This window comes from Poecilia mexicana, unplaced genomic scaffold, assembly GCF_051168715.1.
Source record: "Poecilia mexicana isolate PSO_F unplaced genomic scaffold, ASM5116871v1 scaffold_10, whole genome shotgun sequence".
NCBI lineage: Eukaryota > Metazoa > Chordata > Actinopteri > Cyprinodontiformes > Poeciliidae > Poecilia > Poecilia mexicana.
Window position 1 is genome coordinate 9,975,971 of NW_028263379.1, and position 16,434 is coordinate 9,992,404.

Below are 16,434 nucleotides of genomic sequence, written 5' to 3' on the forward strand. Positions count from 1 at the left end.
ATTTGTTCATCTCTCATGTCTGCTGTGATAGATGCACCGATCAGGGTTTTCATGGACCAGTACGATTATTTTATGGGGTTAATTTTGTTTTTATTCTGTTGGAGGATTTCCAGTCTGGTTATGAGATTCTGCAGCATGATAAGCTCAAGTAAAAATACCAGAGCTTCACAGCATTTACAATGAAAACATAAACAAAACTGGGGAACCTAATATGATCATGAAATCATAAATATTCTGCTGCAAAATGTATTTATAAAAATGTTGTCTCAGACGTTTATTTATAAATACTAAAGCAAATATTTTTAGTTTTCAAGTGCAGTTTCCCATTAAGCATCATATTATGTCTTTTTTTTCTGTGCTGCTCTTTATAGAGTAACATCAACACAGTTGTACATACACAGAATAAAAGACGCACACTTTTTTCTCACTGTTTGAAGTTGAATCAGACCAAACTTCTCCTGTTTTATGTCAATTAGAATTATTAAAAATATTTCTACATGCTAAATACCACAATAATGAGAGAATATTTATTTCTTAATGCCTTCAAAATCAGAAGTTTACATGCAGACCAATGACTATCACTTCAAACATGGTGATGATGTCATCGCTTCAGGTTCATTGACACATTTGATTTAATTAGAGTCATACCTGTGGATACATTTTAAGGCCACACCCGAAGCACAATCATTTCTTGTTTGACTTGATGGGGAAAATCAAAATAAATCAGCCAGAGAATCAGGAAGAGAACCACTGTTACATTTGGAAGAAAAATGGGGATGCTTGTGCCCTTCTAACTGTGAAGCATGGCGGTGGCAGCATCATGTTGTGGGCCTTTTTTGCATCATGAGGGAAGGACATTATGTAGAAAAATTAAAGCAACATCCAAAGTTAAAGCTCAGGTCCAAACGGACAATAACTCAACATTCAGGTAAAGTAGATATAAATTGCTTAAGGACAACATGGTTGATGTCTTGCCATCACAAAGCGCTGACCTCAGTCCTACAAACCAGACTTGGTTCCACCAATTCTGTCAGCAGAAACTGGTCAGGAGCTTGTAGAAAGAAACCCAAAACGTTTGACCCAAATCATACATTTTTAAGGCAAAATGCTTCCAAATGTTTAGGAAATGTATGAAAACTTCTAATTTTGAATTAACAAATAAATCCCTGACATATTCTCTCTCTCTCTATTTAGTAAATATAAATAATTTTGGTAGCAAGAAATCAAATCTGATTTAACTTCAGACAGTGAGGAGAAAGGGTGTTTGTGTCTCAATTTGTCTAAAGTGTCTGCCAAGTGAAAAGTAAATTTAGTTTTAATGCATTAATTACATGTAACAAACATTGTCCATGAAAATAAATGTGGTGTGATGCATTTAGTGAACAAGAATTACATTTTTAGAGATATTTTAGTGCTTCATCTGCACAGTTGGAGTGAATTGAGGAATCATTGATGAATCTAAGTGAAAAATCCTTAATCCAAAGGCTGCAGTGACTCCTGAGCGCTTTATCAGTGAGTGAAAGGTCATTCCTGTTTATTTTCACAGGTACCGGCTGCAGTGTAAACTAGGATAGCTTTGGAGAGGAGCCAGTGTCTCTGCATATCTCTCCACAAGCGGTTGCAATGGCAGCTGTGCAGCATTTGGTGTTCGGAGTGTTGCTAAGGAGCTTTTTGATGATGTTGGATGCTTTTTGCCTCGTCAGGGTGTGCGTAAGCACAGACTCTTGACACTGACGTGGACATAAACGCAGGACGGGCGAAGCTGCAGGAGGAACGCTTGTCTGGTTCCCCCCCAGAGAAAAGTTTGTATTGATCTGTATGCTTTGGAGGAGGAGGATGCACCGATAAGCGTAATGGTTCAGCAAGCGAAGCAATTGTTACCTGCTCTTCTCTCATTTCTGCCTCTCTTGTTTGGCCTGGGATGTGACTTTGTGTTGCTGGTCCATCGGTCCTTGCTGCAGCATTACCCGTCCATGTTGTGTATCTGCATGCCGTCACACACAAACACACACATTCGTTCCCTCGCCGTGGTCCCCCCCATTGCTTCCTCCGTCTGTGTCTGCTTCCATCAGACATAGAGGCTGATAATATCTGCTCCAACGCCCTCTTCTCCTCCGGTTCTGTCCTTTATTGAGCTGCTTGAGGTTTTATATACCAAGCTTTTCCCTTACCTTTACGGCTGCAAATAACTATTATCTTAGTAATCGATTATTCTGACGATTAATCAGATAAACTGGCACATTCAGCAGATTTTACTTTTAAGCATTTTCTATGCAATATTAGAAATACATTATAATTTGCAAATAGATCAATTCCTTTTGTAGATAAGAAAATAAACATTTAATCATCTAAATGTCATAGTATTGCTTTGGCGTATACTTGATCATTTGTAGCAAAAGATCAGCAGCAAAAACGTACTTCTGACATCAACATGTGAAAAACTCACCTATTGATGCTTAACTATATTTACTATATTTTGGATTAAGTGATTAATAAATAGGTAGCAAAAGGTGCTTAACAGGATTTTCTTTTACAGAATTTGAACCAGTTGAAGGTAAAACTGCAAATTTAGTTCTGGGCAGAACATATTTACAAACAAAGAAGTTTTTCTTGATCTTAAATGCAAAATTCTTATATTTTTGTACACTTTTGACTTAATTGTGATGCTGATATTGAAATGTGTTTCTATAGCTTTTTTAGAAGGACACACTTCTTAAAGAGATATTTGATATTGAGGAGTTTTATCCTGGCTAAATAAAAGTTGAAGAATAATTACTGCTTTGAATATTTTGTTCTTTCAGAAAACAGCCTTTTCTGAAGTCTGTGTTCTCCAGTTATTGATTAATTAATTACTAAATTCGTTGACGATTATTTCAAAAATCGATTAATCACGATTAATCGTCACCCTTAAATCCAATCTGACATAAACAGGAAAAAAAGTCAAATTTTATGTCAGACAGAACAAAGGTTAGTCGCAATAATCGATTAGTCACAATTAATCTGATTAATCGTTTCAGCTCTACTTCCCTTTACATTTCATCTTTTAAATTAAAAACGAAGCTACAACATTTCCCTCGTCATGCACTTGTGTGTCTTATTATCTGTATTCATTTAGTGTCTGGCCACGTGACTCTGCTCCCTGACTGTGAGCAGAACAGAGGTCTGCATGCATCATCCTTGCATCACGCTGCAGTATGTTTGAGCAAGATGTGAGAAACTCCTCCGTCCCTGTGTGCAGGCAGAGCTGCTGCACAGTTTGAATATTAGCATGTGGCTCGGACGTGACTGTCATGACTGTGCTGGCTCCAGTGTGAAAAAGTGAGGAACAAGGACAGGCTCTGTGAAAGGAGGAGTCTTCCTTCTACTGTGCTCCCTCATTGATCAGTGAGATGCTTTGCTTGGCTGTAAAACGCAGCGTGATTGGCTGCTGCTTTGCATTACACACAGCAGCTGTAGTTGTGAAGAACTACGCTGTGTCGTCTTTTCCGTACGTCTTCATTCGGGGGAATCGACCGAACTTTGCCACGTCAAGGACAATATTACTCACCACGTCTCAAGTTGATGTCCAGTTTCCGCAGGGCAGAAAGTAAATGAGTTGAGGTGACGTCTCTGTCCTGCCTGCAACCTCCCTCCATCCTCCCTCTCTCTCTCTCTCTCTCTCTCTTTCCTATCTGTATCACTTAATCAAGACATAGCTTGCCCTTTCCTGTTCATTGCTCCCTCCCTCCTCTGTTTTGCTTGTTTTCTTCTTCTCCTGCAGCGTGATCCTAAAGACGTAGCAGTTTCCAGCCTAAACGGTCGCTTTTTCTCTGTTTTCTGCAATTCACAGTGAGACGGCAAGCAAAGACATGCAGCGGAGAGGTCAGTGAGGATGACAACAGAGGCAACGGAGACGGAGGGATGAGAAGCAGACTCGAGTAAGAGGAGGAAGCGGGACTCCAAAGTGCCTACAGTACGGTTTTGTCCTACAGCAGGAGAGAGGGCTCGGTGTGCGTTTGGCCTTGAATGGAGGCTATATTTTGTCCTGACAGCCACAAAGTCATCCATCCCACGTTGCTGAGCTGCAGTCCCCACATACCCAGAGCTGAGCTGAAGCTTTGTCTCGTCATTACAAGGACATTACGGGTGTAAGGTTCTGCTTTTTCCTCTCCGTCTGTCAGAGAATAACAACTACAACAGAGCTGCGGCGACTTCCTCTGCTCTGACCATGTTGACATGAATGTAAAAGAAACGCATCTGAGTGGACTACGGTGATGTTTTCTGAACGTTTTTCTTTCTCTTGAGACAGAGCTGGTCTCTGCTCCCAGTTAACCTCTGCTATCTCACCCAGTAAAACTTCAGCTGACAGTTTTCCCAGGAACAGCTAATAAACATCCCCCAAAATACTCCAGTCTGAAGGGACTTGCTACCTATTTGCTCTGAGGGAAAAATATTTTTGCTTTTTTTTCCCCAAGGGGATTTTTTTTCTCTCTCTCTCTTGAATCACTATTAGTCAGCCCTGCTCGCATTAGACCATTTTTTTCCATCCACTCGCTCCCACCCCTTGCTCAGTGTCTGTGAGCATCTCAGATGGCTGTCAGCATGACCATGGGACGAGACACCAAATGGCTGACCTTGGAAGTGTGTCGCGAGTACCAGAGAGGCACCTGCTCGCGGTCTGACACCGATTGTAAGTTTGCACATCCCTCCCGGAGCTGCCATGTGGAGAACGGCCGAGTCATCGCCTGCTTTGATTCACTCAAGGTAACAACGCAGCATCACACACGCATCAGCTCCTGCCGCATTACAGCTCGTTTGTTCCTCCGGTTCTGTGTCAGACACGTCGGCTTCAGTCGCGGCTCTTGATCGTCTGGGAAAGTTTATAGTACTCAGACCACATATTTACATACCCTCAAGAACATCCTTTTACTCTCTGTCTGACTTTAAATTTAACTATTTTGCTCCTGTTTTAAGTCAGGTTGGACTTGGGGATGAAACGATTAATCGGATTAATTGTGACTAATCATGAGTAATCAATTATTTAAACAAACTCTAGACAATCTTCTCACTGTCTGACATTAAATTGGATTTTTTTTTTCCTGTTTTAGGTCAAGTTGGAAATAGGGATGAAATGATTAGTCAGATTAATCGATTATTGAAATAAACTGACCTTAAATCCGATCATATTTTCTTGTTTTAAGTCAGGCTCGACTTAGAGCTGAAACGATTAATCATAACTAATCATCATTAATGAATTACTTAAATAAACTCTAGAACAATCTTATTGTCTTACATTAACTGGATGATTTTTTCCTGTTTTAGGTCAGGCTGGAATACAGGTTGAAACGATTAATCAGATTAATCGTTATTAATTGATTATTGAAATAAACTAGAACAGTATTTTTCTCACGGTCTCACATTAAATTTGACTATTTTTTCCTGATTTAAGTCAGGTTGGATTTATGACTGAAACAATCAGATTAGTCATGATTAATCTTGAATAATCGGTTTTTAAAATAAACCGTAGAGCAGCTTTTGGCAGCATTTCCTTTTAAACTGTATGACTTGGATCAAGTGTTTAGGTTTTCCTTCGACAAGCTTCTCTCAATGCTGGAAGTTTGGCCCATTCCTCCTGACCAAACTGATGTATTTGATTCATGTTTAAAGGTAGCCTCGCTAGCCACACATTTTCAGATCTGCCCACAAATTATCTGTAGATCAGAGCTTCATGATGGCCTCCCCAAAACGTTGTGTTTGTTGTCCTTTAGCAGTGTTAGTCGTGGTTCATCTGGAGAGCCCATACGTGGCCAAGCGTGAACTTTCTGATTGATGTGAAGTTCTTCAATTTCTCCTGCAGCAAAACAGCCACACAGCATTATTCTGCCACCTCTGTGCTTCAAGCTTTATTTGGTCTTCCCAGTCTCGAAAGCAAATGACAAGAAACCTGTTGCAATATGCAATTAATGCTTATTGGTTATCAATCCGTTTTATTTGTGGTTTCAGTTATAAGTGTTTATTATTCTTTCTTTATTTTATTACTTTGGATATTTAAAATATCTGCCAGTTCCAGTGTAAAGTGTTCTTTAATGATTGTTTATTGGTCATTGAGAGGGTGAACTAGCATTATTATGCCATTATCAATTTATTACTTGAAAATGGTCTGAAAACAATAATATTATAATTTATTGCAATAATTACTGGGACAGTTTATCATCCAGCAAAATGTTATTGTGGCAAATCTAAATAATGCTAATTTGCTTTATCCGGGAGCAATAATGACCCTGAATTAACAATAAAACATCTTTATATCATTTTATAATGTGCAATAGAGACTTTAACTTAACCACTGCTATTTATTTACATAGCTGGACTTTTGTATATCCTGTATAATTTTAGTATTATTTGCTTTAATAATTTCTGCATTTTAATGTCTATACCTTGCTAAGTCGACTGCACACATTTTTTATTCTGTTGTTACTTTGTAAAAAGTGACTGACTAGATTTGATTAGATTTTAACTAAATTGTGGCCAAATGCTTCAACTTAAGTTTCATCAAACCTCATTACGTGCCTTCAAATATCTGGGCCTTTGTCTTTAATTTGTTTTTCTTGTTATAATTGTCTGGAGTATTGACTTCTTCCTCGCTGAAAGGCCTTTCAGTTCATGCTGGGACTGGACCAGCTTTGGTTCTGGGGTTGATTTTCACTTTCCACATTAAATTTGCTCAATTCCTGGGACACAGAACCCGTCTTTTCCTGGAAGGTGTCATGTTTGTTTATTCACCTGGTGTTTGACCTGGACTTGGTTATATATGTGTTTGAACCAATGAGTGCATGACCTTCAGGCATCTGGACTCGTTGAGGTCCATGATTCTTGAACTGACGTCTTGGGTAACTTTCATGATATCTCACAAAGAGGCAGCAACTTAAAGGTGTTGCCCTATAACACCACATATATTCCTCCGTTTAACTCAACTGTTGTAAACTGACCTATCAGAAAAATATTTTTGTCAATATCTCAGTGTCTAACAAATATTAATAATTCTGGTTTTCATATCTGACTTAAAACAGAAAGTTTTAATTTAGTGGCAGTAAGCAGGTTTTTTTATTTATACAAGAATGACGACAGATAAAACAGAGGTTTATGCTTCATTTCAGAGGAATATTTGGTGATCAATTTCATATCAGACTGACTGTAAATGACATTATTCATGACTAATTGTAATGAATGTTTCTCTTAAATACTGCTGTGGCAGAAGTAAGTCAACTTCAGAAATTATTTAAGTTTCGCAACTAATTTTATTGCTTTCAGTCTCATTTATTATAACTTTAGTATTTACAGAAAAATACATACATATTGGATTTTTGCTTTGCCATATAACAATTTAAAAAAATGTGTGTCCCCTTTAACAGTGTCTGAATAAATATGACAAATTGTCATATTTAAGTTTCATTTAACAAAAATCATTAGTTTAGATCAAATTACAATAATTTTTGATTGGGAATTTTGCTGCCAAGTGATATTTTGTATATTGTAAATTATACTGTACAGGATGCATAAAAATATATTAGTACTAAAATAACAAGTGTGCAAAAACAGAACATTATGTTTTGAAGAACACTGAATATAGTTGCATGAGTTTCACCTAAAGAAGCATATGTTTAGGCTACATTTTATGGAAAATACAAGGCAGGTTTTGCATGAAACATATTTTCACATGAAGTGAATTTGAGCCTGAAACTGTTTTCTCAGAAAACTGGCAGACTATAAAACATAGCTGTAATTAAATAGAGTTATTGCTTGTAAGTGCAGATAATTGAAGATGGAAACATGGATATTTTATGTATTTTATTTAAATGGTTTGTTGGGAGCAGAGTTGATTATAGAGTGGCTGTTTTTTTTGTGAACAATAAAGAGAAAATTGGAGGAGTGTTTCTTTGATTAATGTGTGGGTAATGTCTTTTGTTTCTCGAATGGGAAGCATTGAAATGAAACTGAAAGCAGGATGCATGCTGTAAAAAGAAAAGCTCCATTTATCTGTCCTGATGTCTTAGGCCAATCACGCATTTCAAAAGGATGAATACACAATTAAAGATCATTCCCTGATGAATATAAGGAAAGTACAGAAAAAACAGGGTCTGGATGGTGGTGTGGTGGTTAGCATTGTCTGTTCACAGCCAGAAAGTCCCTGATTTAGATATAAAGTTTCCACTTTGTCATTGTTCCTGCTGTGGGTTGTGGCTGGTTTGTTTCCGCCATGTTTGCTAGCATGACGGAGAGTTTTTCTTGATATTTCTGTGTCTGTGTCCTCCCTGTGTTGGGCTGCTGACCTGTTGATGTTGCTGATGATGATAAACGTTGGGATTAGCTCCACTTTATAAAGGATAAAACTATATACGACAATCCAACATCACAGAAATAAAACCCATATGTTTCGCTGTTGAGCAAATTTAAACCTGTGAAAAGTGTCTAGGAGGTATCCTCTATAACCATCACTCTTTGTAAGACTCTCACTCCATTTATCTTGCCAAGTATATTTATCTGTAAGGGAAAATAACTAATCTATGTTTAGTTTTCATTGTTGAATTACTACGATAAGTTGACTTAAAATTAGGGATTTTTATGGCACCGATTGCGCCTATCTGACTGCAAAATATTTGTGTTTTTTATTTAAAAAAGAAATGGGATTATTTGTTTATTTGCATCTTTTCATGTATTTCTAATAGTAAATGAAGTTAATAATAGAATAATCAATAACTAAAATAAACTTTAGTTACAGCCAGGGCTGGATAATATGGCTGAAAAACATACCATAGTATAAGGGTTCATATCAGTCTATCAATAATTATTGAGTTTTTATTTTTGTTTTAAATATGTGAAGCTGTTGTATCGAGAGTTTTCACTTCTTGTCATTGTTTCTTATTTATGGTAACCAAAGAGTGAGCGGGTTGCTAGGTAACGAAAGAGTGAGCGGGTTGCTAGGTAACCAAAGAGTGAGTTAATTGATAGGTAACCAAAGAGTGAGCCGGTTGCTAGGTAACCAAAGAGTGAGTTAGTTGCTAGGTAACCAAAGAGTGAGTTAGTTGTTAGGTAACCAAAGAGTGAGTTAGTTGTTAGGTAACCAAAGAGTGAGTTAGTTGATTGATTTCACCAACCTTGTTTAGCTGACTGCGAGAGCAGCTAAAGCCTTTCCTCTGCCTACATCCCCCAGAATGCTGTGCGGTTCTGGATCAAAGTTCAGTGAAATTATTGAATGTTCTATCAGATGTATATCGACCACTGTTTTTGGTTTTGTTTATTATTTATTTTTAGTTTATTGTCCATCCCCAGGTGAGGTTCTACAAATTTTAAGACATTCTTCTGGTAGAATTGCAATTCTATTCTGCTACAACTGTTATAACTACATTCTCATGATTAAACAGTTTAAAAAATGTGTAACCTGGCCCTGACACTCCATTGTATAACTCACAGAAGGGATGATTGAATAATAAGCCACTTTTTGAAAACATTTTCTATCATTTGTAATTTATTTTTTTTAGAAAAGAAAGTAAATTGATTAAAATTGGATCTGGTATGAAAAAATTAGGGATTTTATTTTTAAGTCGTATCACCCAGCAACTTCTATGGTCTTCTGGTTATTTCTGAATGAGGGATTTGTTTTTGAGGGATTGTGATGTACATGTTTTGTGAAAGAAACCATATACTAGTTATATACTGTCTGTCAGTTTACTTTAGGTCTAATTTCAGGGAGTGCAGTAGAAAACGCCTTCTCTCCACTAGGTTGAGCTCAGTTGTTGAGAGTTTTCCTCTTTACTTCTTCGATTTTCTATGCCTGTACTTCAGTTGTGACTCATTGATAAGCATTTATCCTTCAGGCACAAACTTGGTGGGACTAAAGTGTCTAACCTCGGCTCTGGTTATTAAAATACTGCACTGCAGATACTAGCATAGCAGCCAGCCTGGAATATACACATTTAAGCACCAAGCGTTGATCTGTTTAGTGATGCATTTAAATATTATATCTCTGAGTAGGAGGTGAAATACAGACTCCTAGACTCAAACATTAAAATAACATAACTTACGCTGAAACTATTAACCTGATTAATGGTAATGAATTGATTAGTGAAATAATGACACTAAGTGAATGCAGCCAGCTAGTAAGACATACACAGATTCATGACAAGGGAAATATTTCAGCTTCATTCTTACTTTGAAAATTAATTAATTGACCATGCGTGCAGATACTGAGTTAGCATCAGCAGCCGCCTCGTTCAGATCGGCTCTTCTGTCTCAGCTGTGAGAGCATTACAAACGTCATGGCCAAACGTTAGCGATTGGGTGAAATTTAAACTTCAGTGGAGTTCACGCCTCCAGGACGTAGTCGTTTCGAGAGTTCAGATCCTCTGGACGAAACAAAACATAGTTCTTATCAAATCACAGATTTGACTTTAATCCACATGCATATTTAACTCGATATTAGTGTTTTCAAGTAGAATGTATTATTTGAGCTAAGCGACCAATGCTAATGTACTGGTGATCTGCTTCTCCATCACTGCTGCTGCTGCTCTCTCCTCTCCTCCACCTGATAACCACAACATCAACACTGTACAGGAGTACAAGCCACTCTTGTTAGTGATAATAACCAACATTTTACGATAGCATCAGCTGAAAAAAGCCAGTTATTTTAGCCTCTAAACAGACGGTTGTTGTGATTCCCAGCCTCGTGAGGGATTTTTCTCAAAGCTTTTCTACAGCGAAGAATCAAGACCCAGACAAGGGGCTTTCTGTCTGAGTGCAGCTGCTGTCTCCTGGTTTATTGAGTTAGAATTTATTATTCAGCCATTTTTCTGTGTTATGTCCTACGGAGCAGAGGGGGGAGATGGAGAAGAGAGACAGAGAGAGGGGGCCTAGCAACAGCACAGGACTGAACACCCATTGGATAGTTTGATCTTTCTGAGTGGCATGGCTGTTTTTAGCACAGAGCAACAGCCTGGTTCTGTACCGGTTGCAGAGAGGGAGCCGCTTTATTTATATATATATATATATATATATATATATATATATATATATATATATATATATATATATATATATATATATATATATTTATATATATATATAAATATATATATATATTTATATATATATATATATATATATATATATATATATATATATATATATATATATATATATATATATATAAAATACACCAAAGGTAGCGAGGAACCATTAAAAGCCTCATTTGACCATCTTGGGAGAGGACTGAGGTTGGAGTCAGCTGAAGGTCGAACCAGCCTCTTCTTCATGAGGGCTGCAGTAAACAAACATTTCCGGAAACGGAGCCCTTAGCCTCGGTGTGTTTGATGATTACACTCAGCTGATTCTGTTTTTGGCCAACTGTGAAACACCTCTCTGTCCCCCATGGCATCGCTCTTTCCTCCCCTCCCTTCCACGTTAATTTTATGGATTTATCTGCTAATGGCTTCCCTCCCGTATGTGCCATCTCCAGGCCGACACAAGCCAACCGCTGTCATTCCCCGTTGCTTCTCCATTAGGTCTGTCGGCCCTGCCTGAATGGGCTTCAGCAAGAGGGAGGGAGGGAGGGAGCAGCTCTCCACTTAGTTCTTCTTACCTTGTTAGCTGGAGTGCTGCTGTCATCTCATGTGATTTGTGTGGAAATCCCGTTTGCCCATTATCAGACAGCAGATTCAGTTGCAATCTCAGATCTGAATGACATCACTTCTGTTCATATAGATTATCCTTAGTCTAGGCAGAGGGACGTGTTTCCATGTCTGACAGTCAGGTAGACTCAGTTTAAAGACCAAAATTGTAACATTTGTTATGTTTTCGGCTCCTGCGCTTCTCTCTCACATTGCACTGTATCAAACAAACCAAACTAATTGGTGGCGCTGCACCAAGAACCACTGAAAGAAATGACACAAAAACCTCAGAAGAAACACTGAGCGCAACTTCCTTCTTCACAAAACATAAGCAAACTGGGGCATCAGTTTTTAGTGATTGTCAGATTCCTTTTTGTCTTTGGCAAAAGACCACTAGCCGTTTCTACCGCTAGTGCTAAACTCACACATTGGTTTTTTATGTATTTACCCAGAATGGCCTGCGGTATAGGCTGCTTCCTGCTTTTGAACACGTCTCAAGTCAACTTGCATTCACATATGCATTTGAACCGCACCAGAGTTCACTTCAACTGAACCAAACCGAGGTTTGTTGGAACTCTGGTCCGCATCAGAGTTTGATTATGCATTCACACATCCCCAAACGAACCGGACTGCCTGGCAAAAAGACTCTAGAGTTTGATTAAAGCGGACTAACTAAAACATTTCTTCCTCTAACGCTAGGCAGAGCGCCCAATCTGTGTCTTGTGAATTTATATCGAACAAAATGAACCACTAATAGTTGCCAAATATCCTTTTCCACAGTTACACTGCAAAAACACAAAATCTTACCAACTATTTTTTTCTCTAGTTTCTAGTGTGAATCTTAAACTTAAAATACGACGAAACTAACTTACAAGTAAGCAAGATATACAAGTTTGTTTTGAGTAAATAATTCTTGGAATACTGACAGAAATACCAGTTCCAACGGCTGATTATTTTACTTATTACATGGAAAAAATGTCGTGTTTCAAGTGAAAAAAATCTGCCAGAAAGCATTTTGCAATAAAGTGACCCAAAACCTATTACAACTGAGAATATATTTTTCCCACATTACCTGAAAAGTAGATGTTTCTTTTAATACAGCAAACATGCAAAATCCTTTTTATTTACGTTTGTATTTACAATGAATAACATCCATTTCCAATAAAAAGAAATAAAAAATAAATTGGAATACTTGGAGTATTTGCATGATATTAGTTTTCTTTGCATTTTTTTTAGTACTTTTGAGCCAACCATTTTGACATAAAAGTTTGGACTCCTCTGACCGATGGCTCATTAAGCTTTACTGTGTACCTTCAGCTGTATAAAGATGCACTTTTTATCTTCTTTTCTCCAGCTAAATAAACACTAAATAAAACCATCTGAGTTTTTCCTGCTTTTATGTCTTAGATAAAGGCATAAAATGTGAGCAGCAGTCCCAGAGATCGTATTTATTAATCTCCCATTTCTCTCTTTTCTGTCAGTGTGCGGCCTTCCTCTGTGTTGCATAGCGCGTTGCCGCGGCAACCAAAAAAAGGAGATTCCTGACCTCTCCTCAGCACCGCTTTCCACAGGCTTCTTTCTCTCGTTTTTGTAGCCACATAACACATTGTGTGTCTGCCAGATCCCAAATTCAGACACTGATGCAGTTTATATTTCTAAGCGAACCATTACATCATTAAGAGACGCTTTTCTGTCCCCTCAGAGGTGGAGCAGGATTGCTGGGCTCCTGGGACTTTCTCTTCATTATTAACTCATCCCCAAGCACACAAGCACTGCTGACGCAAAGCTTGCTCGCATCTCGGCTGCGGGTGCTTGCGTTGGCCTCCGTATTGTCGGACCGTTTGTCACGCAGCTACAGGCTCACCTGTGTGTTTATTTTCTGATGTGAAAGGATTCTGGCAACGCAGACTCTGCAGTGTCTCCTGTTGTCATGCAAAGTCCTCCTGCATGGTGCTAAACCATTTTATGTGTCCCCATCCATCACTGTCAGATTACCCGCAATATGACCTCAACTCATCGTCAGACTTTTTAATTTTCCCTTCCTTTAGTGCTGTCTTCATTATACGGCCCGGTTGATGCTCTGAGGAGGCAGATTAGCAGGTTTACTGCTTTTCTGCAGCAGTGGAGAAGCGCTGTTGGCCCGGGAGTAAGAGGAAGACTGCAGTTTCTTCTCTAGCTGTGACGATCTGCAGCGTTCATGCAGCACTCTTCACCTTATATGTGTGTTTATTTCTGAACCCTGGGGGTTTAATTTCCTCCTGTGTTAGGATAGAAAATATAAACCTGGTTCAAATATCTATTAGATATTCTTGGTTTGAAAGTTCCCTGGTCTGACATTCATTAAAAATTATTTTTTTCTGTCATTTTGATACATTTCTCGCATTAGAAAACCTGTAAAAATAAGCCAAACTCATAATAAGATATAATTGAGCCAGAACTTTTCTATGAAATTTTTTGTGCAATCAGAATCACTTAAATTAATCTCAAAATCCCAGAGATTTTTCTGTCAAATCTTTGACTTTTCAAATTCAGAAATTTCCACATGTTCTATTGCAGAAGATCTCTGAGGTTAATCTCAAATTTTCTTATTTTTTTCTAGCAAATTTTCAACTTTTGAAACTCAGACATTTTCAAGTTTTTTTCTAGATTAAATTCAACATTTCTGAGTTTTTTGGTGGAAATTTACTCCTTTTTTTTCAATTTCTACAATCGCCCTAATACGCTGACATCCAGTAAGTCTGCTGTGTAGCAGCGGTAATAAATACTGCCACCTGCAGGTGGGAGTGAGTTTCACTTGAATCCGAAGTTTTTGGCCATTTGTGCAGAAAATTTGCTGATTTTGTGTGAATTGATTGACTAGAAGGACTGATGAAAATACTAATGTAATTAAATTGTGCACGACTGAATTAAGTTCTAACAATAATTAAAAATTTCCAGCTTAATTTGAGAGTTCTGTGGTCGTTTGCATTCGTCAGCTTTGATCCATTTAGTTTCTCGCTCGTTTCTTTTCTTCCGCTCTCACCCTCTGCCTCCTCCTTTTCTGTTCCCTCCTCAGGGCCGCTGCACACGAGAAAATTGTAAATACCTGCACCCACCTCCACACCTGAAAACCCAGCTGGAGATTAATGGAAGAAACAACCTGATCCAGCAGAAGGCCGCGGCGGCCATGTTGGCTCAACAGATGCAGTTCATGCTGCCCGGAGCACAGCTGCAGCCGATTGTGAGCAGCTGAGAATAAAACACACATGAACTCTGACCAAGACGGATCTAAGATTTCTCTCGTAATGTGGTGCTTTTCAAAATATTTAGTTAAAGAATTCTCATTTTGCGCTGCTTTAATTTGCATTAATACTGATGCCTCAGCCTTTCTGAATAAATACCCACTTGTTCCTGCATATTCAACAACAGCTGGAGCAGTTTGAAGTCTAACAAATTTTAATGAAGTCAAATTACTTTATTGGCAAATCGCATGTAGTCCAGAAACCAAACGGAAAGCTTGAAGAGTTGAAAACTAAGATCATATTAAAAGTTTAATATTCATTTAAACAAAACATGTAGAAATTTATGATGTTTCAAAACTAGAACTGCATCATTCAGGATTGATTTTGTGAAACCTCGACATCCCAATACAAGATTTACCTGCTTTTGTTTGTGTTATTTTTTTTAGCTTATGTAAAATTTGTAACTGCTGTAAAACAAAGTTGAACTTATTTTTTAAGATTTTGTGTCTCTTGTGGGCTGGAAGTTATAAAGCTCAGAACATCGTGCTTTAATAATTTAGTCGCAGATTAGGTGGGATTACTTCTCTGATCTGACCTTAACTATGTTTTACTTTTTATTTTTTTCTTGAAAACAGAGACTAGAGCTTTTTTCTGACACAAGTTGGTAAATTTACACAGATGCAATGGCCTTCTGAATACATCCCACTGTTGTGGTATTAGTGGTATAATTACTAGTAGTTGTTAAATGTTTTAGACCTAAACCATTAAATATTTTTGTACATTCAGCAGCAAAGTTAAACTTTTTAAAAATGTCTTAAACTGCATAGTTCAATGACGCTACAATAAAAGTTTCTTTTTAGTATTTTAAGCCATTTTGTGAAGGGATTCAACATGTTTTAGTTTAATTGATGTTGTGAGGGAACAGCTTGTTATACTCTAGTCTAAATAACTTTTTCCATCTCTGACTATTTTTAAATGCCTCACTGTTACAGACGATGATTCATTTTGAGGCTGCTTCACTCAGTAACATAATCTACTCCAAAGAGTGTTGTTGTTACCTCACCGTGGCACAACGATTATCAGTAGCTGCGTTTCCATTTGCCATGAAATTATGCACAAACAAAATACAAGAGTTGTAAAATCACCAATTTCCCCAAAACGCTGCATAAGTAGCTGCTCCAAGAATAACGGGTTTGTGGCTCCAACGCCTGAATTAGACGCCAACGTCTCCTCTGATAGCTGATAGCTGATTCAGCGCCATGGCTGAATTATAAACGTATATCATATATCGCTGCCAACATTTTTAATGACTTAACATGTGAACAGTCTCATTCACATGGAAACACCACAATTGTGAAATTATGGGTGTTTTTTGTTTTTTTTTACATTAACAGAATACAGATAAAGATTTGCGCAATAGAAACACAACAAGTGAGACGAGTAAATGTTTGAGTTTCTACCCAGGATTGATCAAGTTATCAACTGATTTCTCTACAGCAATAATGAACATTTTTATGTAATTTCAGGCTTCTTTAAACACCTGAAACAATCAGAAACGCTTCATATCCTTT

General features: G+C 37.8%; 1 protein-coding gene across 3 annotated transcripts in view; it reads left to right on the forward strand.

Moving 5' to 3' along the window:
* mbnl3 (muscleblind-like splicing regulator 3) overlaps window positions 1-16,434 on the forward strand; it is a 34,656-nt gene that overhangs the window by 3,489 nt on the left and 14,733 nt on the right. For all 3 annotated transcript variants that reach the window (XM_014991203.2, XM_014991207.2, XM_014991208.2), the window contains exons 2-3: window positions 3,830-4,743; window positions 14,698-14,862. In XM_014991203.2, the coding sequence (XP_014846689.2) occupies window positions 4,570-4,743; window positions 14,698-14,862 (339 nt within the window). In that variant the 5' untranslated portion in view covers window positions 3,830-4,569. The remainder of the gene's footprint in view (window positions 1-3,829; window positions 4,744-14,697; window positions 14,863-16,434) is intronic.